The sequence below is a fragment of the Bombus flavifrons genome, chromosome 16, assembly GCF_040668555.2.
Source record: "Bombus flavifrons isolate JBK064 chromosome 16, iyBomFlav1_principal, whole genome shotgun sequence".
Taxonomy (NCBI): domain Eukaryota; kingdom Metazoa; phylum Arthropoda; class Insecta; order Hymenoptera; family Apidae; genus Bombus; species Bombus flavifrons.
The window spans coordinates 4998978-5011071 of record NC_138457.1 but is presented as its reverse complement, the minus strand read 5'-3'; the positions used below and the strand labels follow the sequence as shown (position 1 = coordinate 5011071).

The window sequence follows — 12094 nt, the reverse complement described above, 5'->3', positions numbered from 1 at the left end:
AATAGCGATGAGATGCGGTCAGGTTAGGTTAGATTCCATTCATAAGTAAGGAGGGTTGAACTCTCAGATTCTTCAAAAGACCTAACGTAACGTAACCTAACTTTCAAATCACGATCGTTTCACGCCTCAGACAGAGTACATACTACTCAGGACCTTCCCCTCCATAATATATCTCAAGGTTAAGGTCATTGGAGTTGAGGCCCTCTTTTGTGCATACTTACCGAAAGCTAAACTACATGCAAAGGAATCAGATATTTTGTATAAATTCATGTTTTGCGACAAAATTATCATTTTATTTAATTTCCCCTTCACAGCTTGGAAATGGTCGTGGTTTTACAATATTTTTTGAAGCTCACACATACTTACATTTTTCTTAGATTTGGCTTAGATTTGGCAATGCCTCAAATCAGACGAAGCCTATTGCGAGTGAGGTATTCTCAGCAGATTGCGGATATTTATTCAAATTCACATTTTTATGAATATAATTAAAAAAATAAAACGTAGGTAGAACATTGCTTTACCTATTGATAAACGTGGTACTTTGAGATACTTTGTAATTTAAATGAGATACTATATTTTAATAAGATGCTTTATAATTTTTAATTTTCACAGTAAGCTTTGCTTTATCATTACAAATTTAAAGCATTGTTTTATTTGCAATCTACTTTTTGCTACCTTCATGCACGTAATTTCTCTACGATACCTGTGAGCAGAAACTTCGAGAAAAGTGAACTGTTCGTAGAAAAGAGTTGAAGACGATCAGTTAGTAGCAGCAAGAAAACGTGAATTTATTTTATATTTATGTATCCAACTCTGCCATTCCCTGTAGGTCATTTTTACTTAATTGCATTTGTTTTTATCGTTATACGATTTCTATAGTCTCAGAAAAAACATTTTAATTCCAGTTTTATGTTAAATCATTTTCTTAAGATATTGAAAATATTTTCTATCTTTTGGATTTATGTAGCTACGTCTAAAGTTACAAAATTAAATTAAAGTCTAAATATAAAATTTATATCATCGCAATATTCTCGTAGATTTATCCCATATTACTGCCATTTCCTCTACTTCTTTCATCATACTGATTGAATTATATACATAGACATCTTCCTTCGTGACTTCTAAAAACTTTTGAACTCCTGAAAAACATGACCTCCACGCTGATCTTCGGATAATTATATTTAATCGACGAGTAAATAACGATGTTTGGATGGAAATTTAACAGAATTCATATTTAACGACTCTCAGGGTAAAAATACCTTTCTTATTTACTATTTTCGTGAAGGTGAAAGATGCAAGCTAATTAGCTGGGAGAGCCATGTTGGAGAACGCAAGCATAATCAATGTGGCGGGCATTCTCCAGGGTTATCGCGTGACCTCTTCGTTTATAAACTTTATTGTAAGCAACCTTCAGTTCGCCATGCGCTCGAAACGTGTCACGATTTGTTAATTCGAGGTTTTCCTTCTTCTTTTTGAACAATTCCCCTGCGCTTCTTTCGCCTTTCTGTTCGATGATTAAACTGGATGCTTAATTTAACTATATGACATATACAATATGAACAAAGAAGTTTTCTAAATATTTACTTGTTTATTATTTATTATCTTCAGAGTTATTATAATCTTAATTATTATTATTATCTTATTAAATATAAATAAATCTTATTAAATTATTATAATCTTAAGAGCGTATAAACAATCATTTTCTAAGTCTTAAAACACTTTCGTGAGCCAGTATATCGATATACAAAGAAAAAACATTTTTAATAAAAGAAAGACGAAATACATTATTAAATAATATTCGTTAATATTTATTCGAAACGAATAAATGTAAACCAGAAGCCATTTCATGATTCAAAATTTGTGCAATAGTTGACAAGTTAATGTATTTTCTGGGAAGCTATGCTTAGCGATTTATATTACATCGTAAAACGACGTTATTAATAGCTCGAATCGCTTGTTTTCTTTATTAAATCTATCGAATTACAATATTTCCAACGTGCAAAACAATTCTATACTTTCAGCTCTAGACGTTACCAAACGGGAAAATCCAATTACTAAACTAATTACGATTACTGATAAGCATAACTGATAAGAAAATTTGGAAAAGTCTGTTAAACAAACAAGCTACTGAAACAAGCTCCTGTTTGCATGGGTAACCCATCTCATATTGAAATTGAAGATACTGGTAGAGCTAACCCATAAGGGACAGGGTGGGTAAACCAGGTATGTCAGTCTGCTATAAAGAGGCTCTAAAATCATTTAAAAGAATTCTTAATGATCGTTGGAACAATTCGTGGGAAGGTTCATGCACTATATACAATATACATTGTATTAAAAACGATACTTATCAAACAAGTCATGCATTATTGTTTGATAGGAAATATCAAGTGACCTTATCTAGACTAAGGATTGGTTATGCAAATTTTACTTACTTATTAAAAGAAGAAGGCCAGCCAATACTTAGTAGATGCGGTGTAATAAACTCAGTGGAACACACCATCGCATCTTGCCCGAAATATCAATGGGAAAGAAGATTCTATCAGGTGAAGGAAAACCTTAAGAAACGACTGGCATTGTGAAGTTTGAATGTTTTTGAAACATCAGTATAGTCCTATACATATATTCTAACATGTAATCTTAACTAATTACTGTTAGGTAATGTGGTTGCTAGTGACTTAAATGGGTCGATGTAAGTGAAGAACCTAAGTAAAAAAAGAAAAAACAATCGAATATTTACTAATTTTACTATTTCTACAAATAGTTCCGCTGTTCTTATGTTATACCGCTGTAAATTCATTTCTTCTTTCTTCAAAGTCGTTTCAAGATCGTAATGTCAAGGATCGTTGAACTTGTTCTGATATCAAATACAATATTACGTTACAAAAAAGCAAGCGCTGATATGGAAAGAAATATCGATGACCTTGAAAAACCCTTCAAAAAGACTTTGGGTCAACTTTTCTTATCATCTGATAAAGTTCACGTTTTCTTCTTGTCGTTAATTCTTGTCACCAACGCAATTAATTTTTATATCGTGAAATAATTTTTACGCGCATAAAAATTATCGTATGCGTCTCTCACAGCAAACGTAATTAGTTCTGAAATTCGCGCAAACAATTAATTGCAAATATTACAATCGTTAACTGCGTAATCTTCGCGACGTGTAATGATATCCAAGCTGATTTTATCCGAAAAATGTTATCAAGATGTCCATTTATTTCGTTCAAAACAGCTTTTCATCTTTGATATTCCTATTCGAATTATATTTTCGATTTAAGTATCTCATTTTGATCGATTTAACATGAATATTTTTGAAGTTGATGATGATACCAATTGACATTTCCTAATACAGATCTTTTACACGAAACATGATAAGTACAAGCAATCTTCGAATCGCAACATGTAGAGTATTCCCTTATCTTATTTTCGTTTTGAAATAATACATGTGAAATCTTGAAATATTTTTAAGAAGAAAAGAATAACTTAAATATTTAATTGTTGAAAAATACATGAAACTTAACGATATTAATATCAGATTAATATTTTTATTTATTTATTTATTCCTTTTTGGTCACATCCCCTGATAAGGTATTAGCGACTGCAATGAAATTTTGTACATATATAAATATCTAAGTAGTATTTACATGTTTAATTTGCCACAATTACCGTTGTTAGCTGTAAATAATTAGTTAATTACTAGTTAGTTAGCGAATTAATACATTCAAGTCATTACTTCATGTATATCTCTTCTTAATTTATGTTAGAAGGTGTTGTGTGTTTTGCCAGAAGTTATTCTATTAGCAGTTAGTTATTGAAGTATAGCGTTGCTTGTCTTTAGTATATTTAATATTACATTACGTTGGTATCACTTTTAATTTTCCTAATACATAAGTCTATTTATCTTAGAATAATACCTTAGCATTTCTAAGAGCAGTACACATGTCACGTTTGTCCTTGTGCGTAATTTTTTGCTCTATATTTTTTCAAATAATTTGGTTACGAAAGTCTATAAAAAAATACTTATGAAAAAGTTAAATATGCAAAAATATCCAGAATGACGTCGAGAAAACTTAGTATACGTCTATTAAACTTCTATTTTAGTGCAATCTTTTTTACTTGCGTTGATAAAAATTTGAATTTTGCATAAATAATATGCGAACTAAGTAATCTATAAAACCAATCGTACGTCTTTAAGTTTAAGACTGCGATTCAATCGGCAAGATATTTAGATCTCGATTAATTTTTTCATATAAATTCAGCTTCTTATCTATTGTACTATAATTGCCGTGACATTCTATATATAAATTTTACATATTAATGTGCGCACAGTAAGATTATGTATTTATAAAATCCGTAAAAAAAACTTGGCGTAAAATTTCCATAACGTTCTACATTAAATAGAAATGTGGTTGAAATATCTAATCGTTTATGTAACTTTGACACGTTGACCTAATGTTTTATCTTTGAACATTATAAATGTAACAGTAGGGATTATTATGTGGTGTATATTGTAAGCAACAATTTTGTTATCGAGTTTGATTCCGTGACTGTAACAATACTAATATCTTTATGATGATAAGACACTTTATAGGAGAATTTTGTGCATTTTTTTTATCATTTCTCGGCCGATATCTTTTTCTTACTTAGATATCAAATATTAAGATTGAAACAATTTATAATTACACGCGTTAATCTTTTTCAAATTACAACGCTATTTCGAAATAATAAAATTATAAAGATCGGATTATTAATTATACACGTACATGTACTTATAGTTTGTAGAAACAATTTTCTCTCGGACGTTAGATAATCATACATTATCATAAATTTTTTTTATACAATAAGAATATTATAAAAATTATTAATAAATTATTAGCGTTAATAGTATTCAATATGTATTCAGAGAAATGTCCATCATTTTACTTAGTATCTATCTATTATTATACTTTCTTATGTCGTAATTATTTTAATTACTAACAATAACATTTGTTATTTATACCAGTCTTTTTAATTCAAACTAATCTGTTTATATTATTTCTTATTCAGTAAATATCTTTCTTATAACAATATAATATTTTATATAAATAATTGTTTATTGGATTTCTGTAGACACAAGTAAATTATCACTTATAATTTGTTCTCATCTTAGTGATTAACTTATCGTCATTTGTGCAAGTAATAGATAACAATCATTAACCGATTGTATAGATACGATGTTATCTAATTGTCTTATCGAGTACATTCCTTTTGTGAAAATAAGTTTATTCATTGTTCCAAAAATCAACTTCCTCATAAGAGCCACTTTGCATTTATTCAGTAATATACATATTTCTTGATTAAGTATCCCTTTCATTTTGAATGCTGTTAATCGACTGACATTTTTTGTATGTGCAATACTAAATGCAAGTTTCGAACAAAAATTTGTGTGTTGTTCATTAAATTAGTAACGTGAAAACACTCACTTGATTGAGTAGAATCTTCGAGTGCGGGATAGGATTACGTTTGAAAGTGAATGAGGAAGCTGATTAATATAAATAAATTATGCACGTTTACAAGATGAGTAGAACAAAGATTTAAGAACACTTCCTATTTATTTATAACTAAGAAATACACTTTTTTAATCGAATAGTGGTTTAATCGATTGAATAAATATTTAGTTAATCTTTATTCGCGTGTTAATGTGAATATACAGTGTGGTTGGTAACTGGTGGTACAAGCGGAAAGGGGGTGATTCTACGCGAAAAAAGAAGTCGAAAATATAGAATAAAAATTTTTTGCTCGAGGCTTTGTTTTCGAGAAAATCGACTTTGCATTTTTGGTTGGTACGCGTGCGGTACATTATAACGGATCTCACTGTAGATCGTTGTCTCGATGGAAAAATTAAAAAAAAAAAAATTTTTATTCTATATTTTCGACTTCTTTTTTCGCGTAGAATCACCCCCTTTCCGCTTGTATCACCAGTTACCAACCACCCTGTATATTCGTTTCCATACATCGAATGGTATTAAAATCAGCAAATTCAACAAATATATGGTATCTATTCCCCACGTTTATTTCATGTGATCTTCGTGTATTCTTACATACTGCGTACATTCTTTAGATTTTTGCGCAATATAGCGTATATTTTTATATTTCTAAATATCCCACATTGCTATTTGATTGTAAACATCGGAATCTAACGATCGGTACGTTAAAAATTGTCAAACTTGATTTCTACGCTTACACGAGCGCAAATAAGATTAAGAAACGTTGGAAGACTCGTGAACAAATGCAAAGAGTAAACAAGCAAGCAGTTGAACAAATCGTATCGTTGAATTAGTTACATGCAATATCCTCGTTGAATCGTTCCAACAAATAATAAACGTTTTTCCCTTTCTTTGGAAGTATTCTTTCCGTATTTCGCTAGTAGCGCACGACTATAGCCCTCACCACTATTCGCGCTATCCCCACTCACACGTGTCTTTCCCTCACCATACGCACATTAGCGAACGAGGAAAGCAATAGTTTGACAATTTGACATTCAGTCGTTTAGCGACCTCCGTGCGCGATGGTCCAATAATTTGGTAAAATTATTGTTTTGAATGAAGACCGTATACATAGTGACAGAAGTATGACAGCCACGTGAAGAGAATTATTATTTGTGTTGTGTTGTTAATGTGTGCTTGCGCACATACCGTTTTCACACTGCCTTTACGCGGCCAGTTTGAATTAAAGGGGACACACGCCGAAATGCGGTTCGACGAGCATCTTTTCGAAGTCCTTGGTAAGTCAATAACACGAATCGATAATTATCGATAATTGAAGTGACTGCAAATTGGATAATTTACTCTGATGATTCCACATAAGAATTGGTTTGATTTTGAGGTTATATCGGAGTAAAAGCATAATATAGTAGAGGTATTAGGGGTATAAGTAATAATAATAAACTAAAAATTGTTAAATTCTGAATACGATACAATTAAAATCTATTCTTTATGGTAATAAAATATATAAATATATTTCAGTACTTTATAGAATAATTAATATTTAATTTTGCTTATAGTATAATTTGGGCTATTATAACCACACACCTGTCATTAGTTTTGCTGTAAGAGAAATTGAAATTGAAGAGAATGAATTATGTTTTAATTATAAAACGTATCTAACAAAATTACAATAAAAAAACATTTAACATGGAACATTTAATATTTATGTATGAAAGATTATGTCCATAAAACATAATAATTCATAGAAATTTTCTTCAAATTTAATAGTATTAAATAAAAATTGAATATTATTTTTAAAAATTCTATTTTGCATTTGCAACCATTTTTTACGCTTATTATAATGCCTCATTATTATGACTATGAAAATCAAATAAATTATTATACATTTGTATAAAATGTATGTATGAAGAACATTTGTACATGTAAAAAAAGATTTGTACATGTAAAAAGTTGAGAATACAATTACAGTCAATCAAATGTATAGCAATGTAAAGAAATCTATGCAAAAAGCATTTAAAATTTAATGTTACAATTCATAAAAAAGAAAATTTTAATAGAAATAAAACACTATTTCAAAAATTTTAAATAACAAAATATCTGCTATGTATTTTAGCGTTTTTAATATTATTTTAATAAATTGTCGTGTGTCTATAATATCCAGTTAAATGCACTGAATAGAAAATACCAATTAGTCAGATTCTAGTTGTTCAACAATAATTTACAATTAATTATAATGTTTCAGATGTTTAAATAACGATCTATTAATGTGATTTAAGACTGCAGTCATTTTTAGCCGGATAAGAAAACCGTATAATTTTTTGTTTAAACGTTGTCTTAATTAATTAGACTCGTGGTAACATCGAAGTTAATTAAAGTTAATTTGCTATTATTATCTGCCAGAGTTTTGTAAGGATCGCGATTAAGCACGTTTTTTTGCCACGGCAAATAACATTTTTTCTCTTTGAAAGTGGAAACACGATATTAGCAAGAAACTTCGTTTTATTTTTATAAATAATTGAATAAAACGAACGATTTCTCCTGGAAAAAATTTCTGATAATTTTAATTGTTAATCTCATGCTGTGTTTCCGCAACAAGAAAGGAAGAATTTTTTCATTGAAATTTCCTTGATTCTTTGAAAGATGTGGAATAATGCAAACACAAATAATCGTAAAATTATTAAAGTGAAATCGAACACCACGCACAGTATAGTTATTTTTTATTTGAATTTAACAGTGATTTCTTTTTAGATAAGCGAAGAAGGATAATATATAATTTCTTATTTTTTCATAGAAATGTTTAGAAGACAAGAAATACCGATCAGATAGAAATTATGTTAATTTGGTAAATTAATTTGGTAAATTTAAGGTGTTTAAAAAATTAAATGGACAGTTTAAACTTTTTACCAATCTAATTAATTTTGTCCAGCGAAATATCACTAAAAATGACCAATCAGAATTATAACTCTTTTACAAGAATCAGTAATTTGTAAGTAATGAAAATTCGTTTATTATTTATCTACTTTAAACTGTGCAATGCTATCTGAAGAAAAATATCGAAAAAACAGGATGTAAATCCACTTGAAGGTCACCAAACATTTACATTTACGAGCCATCCCCGTATTTAAATAAAGAATTAAATAAATTTCCATAATAAAAGCGCTATTATTAACTTCATTTTTAAACAATGGCTACAATGCATGGGCATACGGTATAGAGGCATTGCTATAAATTAAAACACCATTCTGTATTTTCTTTTTAATCAACAAAAAAGAAAAAAGAGAAAGATGAAAAAACGATGAGTCATGGAAACTATAAAAAGCAAATTATTGTAATACCGAGTCTTTTTTGCTCTAAGTAAATCCTTACATTAGAATACTTATTTTTCAAACAATTTATTTTGCTCTTGATGTTTTACATTTGATGAAAATCACTAATGATAATTTCCAAATATTATGTAGCATATAGGTAATATTAAATAATAAGTAAATGTACATGATAAATTTCATAGACTTAAACATTTTCAACAATGTATATTGGATTGGAAAACGTTGATATTTCAGAATTTTTGATATACTGATAAGATCTGACTACCATTGCAATATTAGGCATGATTAAAAAAATTAACGGCCACTAAAAAAATTGATTTTATGTAGTATATCTTATATGTAACGCAAAATAAGTGAGATCGTTTTATTAATAACCAAAAGTAAACGAAAATTTCGAAATGTTTATAGTGAGACTCTCTCGTTCGAGCATAATTATCATCCTGGCAACGTGATAGTCGGGCCAGCTCACAAAATGATTCATTTACAGCTGTCTCATTCCGGCAGAAACTGCTTCGTTCCTTTCTGTTTATCAACTGACTCATTTACCAACCACCGGCTTTGTTACCATTTTCCTCACTTCCCTCTGTCTCTCTTCAACCCTCTGTTCTTTCCTCTCTCTTCCTCTTTCTTTCTTTCTCTCTCTCTCTCCTCTCCTTCTCTCTCTCTCCTCTCCCTCTCATGTTACGCTTTCCTTTGATGGAAATATACCACCGTGGAAAAGCCAATTAATCGAAGAAACCTTTGTTATTAAAAGAGACTGAGCAATCTGGATGGAATGAGTTCTTGAAAATTTGATTACATTCTTGATTACTGATTACTGCACAACACGTGTGTCGATTAATCGAAAGCGTACTCGTTGAACATTGAGTCTATTAACTTATGCGTTGGGTCGTTTCTTATTACATCGAACAATAGTTAAACTTCGTTTTGCGACACTGTTCTCTGTTTCGAACTTGTTTTACATCTTCTCACAATATTCGATAAACAAAGAGGAAACATAGCACTTCTCGAGTCTGCGAGTCCATTGGTTCAAAATATATGATCAATATAAGAATTGATTTGGCAAATGTGCTGGACAAGGGGTACCAGTCAGCTTCTGGCGGCAGGAAAAATATACAGGATAATCCACGTAACTGTTTCATGTTATAATTCCATTACCGGTGTAATTACTTAAACGAAGTTTAGTCGAATAATACACATTATGCCGCAAAATTAAAGAATTGCTCAATTCTAACCGAAAAATTGTCGATGTTTGAACTGTCATAAATTTGTAATATACTTGTAGTATACTTTGAACTAGCATAATGAAAGTAGAGGCTTCACCCTTTAACACTTTACCGACCGATAGCCAATTAATCAGTTTTTTGTCGCCGACGCTTACCGACCGATAGCATATTAATCTGCTTTTTGTCGCCGACAATCTTTTTCATTATTTGAGCAGTAATTTGTTATTTAATACTAAGGTACTTTGCTCAGTTGCGTCAGTTGCGTTGCTTTGCAAGCTCCCATAGTTTTATACCAATTTGAAAAACTTACCATTTGCGATGAACGAAAAGAGTGGTATTGGAATGTCTAAACCGAAGCCAGCGCCAAGGAGAATCTGCGCCTAGCTGCCGGTCAGACGTGCGTATGCTGTTGAACCGCTAGCGGTCAGTAAAGTGTTAAAATGTGCCCGTGGTAAGATATGGACAATTTCTTGGTCATTTAATGATTCTTTAATATTGTGACATGGAGTATATCAATATTGTGATATTTGGTGGAATGTTAATTAATTATTTAGTTTTCTGTTAGAGTTACTACCAAAAATGGCGTTTTTTGAGGCAAGCCCAACGAACATTCGATTCTATGGTGGAATTTTAATTGTGTATTGCGGATGTTTATGGAAGTTTAAATTTTTGTGTATTATGTATTACAAAATTAAAATACTAGAACTTACATGATTCGTTTCATTCGTCACTTTAGCAAGTGTTATACTGTGTTTACTCTTTTATACACATTATGTGTACTTTGTGCACTTTTGCAGTTTGAACTTTCGAAAAAATACATAAAATAAGAAGGTTAAACGATTTATTAAATACTCACTTGTAATTTAATTTCGTATGAGCAAGAGAATTTGAATTTTTCATTGCACAAATATGCATTTCGTGTTATGCTATGAATCACTACAGCACATACATACATGTATATCGACTGTTACTCGACCTCAGATTTCTTTGCTCTTGACGTAAGATCTTTCAAGCAAAAATGCTATTTGACGATTTTGAATGTCCTTCGTGCGATCAGTGATGCAATATCCTACGATTTTCGACTTATGTAATATAGCAGTCGAGATTCATTTTCTTTCACGTATTGTTTGCATATTTTCATTATACAGTATAGTATCTACTCTTATTCAGGTTATCCTCATAAAATATAATAACCCATTATTTATTTTATTTCAATGGCAAGTTATCATATAAACATGCAAATCGCATCTGACATAAAAAATGAAATGGGAAACTAGGTATTTCCTATAAGTACACATATGCAGGGTGGTTGGTAACTGGTGGTACAAGCGGAAAGGGGGCGATTCTACGCGAAAAAAGAAGTCGAAAATATTTTTTTTAATTTTTTTTTTTTAATTTTTCCATCGAGACAACGATCTACAGTGAGATCCGTACCGTACCGCACGCGTACCGAGCGAAAATTCAAAGTCGATTTTCTCGAAAACAAAGCCTCAAACGAAAAATTTTTATTCTATATTTTCGACTTCTTTTTTCGCGTAGAATCACCCCCTTTCCGCTTGTACCACCAGTTACCAACCACCCTGTATATGCAAATATTATTCAAAACGGTAAGATAAAATCGAGACGTTTTAGAAAATCAGTTATTCGATTCAACCTTTTCCTGGATCTCGTATTGTGGTACAAGACATTGTTATGAAGGTCACTGAGATTTTTCTTTAAACAGAACAGTACGCTTTTGTGTACCTACGAATGTACGTAATTCACATTCCGACGAATTCAGCGACCATAGTTACTCAGGGTCAATCAAGGTCGTAGCTAAAGAGAAAGCATCTTCTTGTATCTTTCCAGTCGCTGATGAGAGACATCGTCTTCCATCTCGCTAATGTTTCGTAATAATTCTTCTTCACTATGTGCCTCTCGTGTTTCAAATGCTCTTTAAATTCCTTGAGTCGAACGTACTTGGTGAAATCATTGTTGGATATTATTTAAATATTAAGTTGATTGTAAAGTTCTGTTGCTTTTCTTCTTTAGAAAAAGATCAATTGTTTCAACGAAAATT

At 30.7% G+C, this 12094-nt stretch overlaps 1 protein-coding gene across 5 annotated transcripts in view; it reads left to right on the top strand.

Moving 5' to 3' along the window:
* The window catches only part of Hnf4 (Hepatocyte nuclear factor 4), a 48555-nt gene that overhangs the window by 6902 nt on the left and 29559 nt on the right, over positions 1-12094 (top strand). For 3 of the 5 annotated variants that reach the window (XM_069129416.1, XM_069129425.1, XM_069129422.1), the window contains exon 1: positions 6483-6760. The exons of 1 other annotated variant lie outside the window; for it this stretch is intronic. In XM_069129416.1, the coding sequence (XP_068985517.1) occupies positions 6652-6760 (109 nt within the window). In that variant the 5' untranslated portion in view covers positions 6483-6651. Of the gene's footprint in view, positions 1-6482; positions 6761-12094 lie in introns of those variants that run through there. One more of the 5 variants, XM_069129418.1, reaches the window with a different exon arrangement.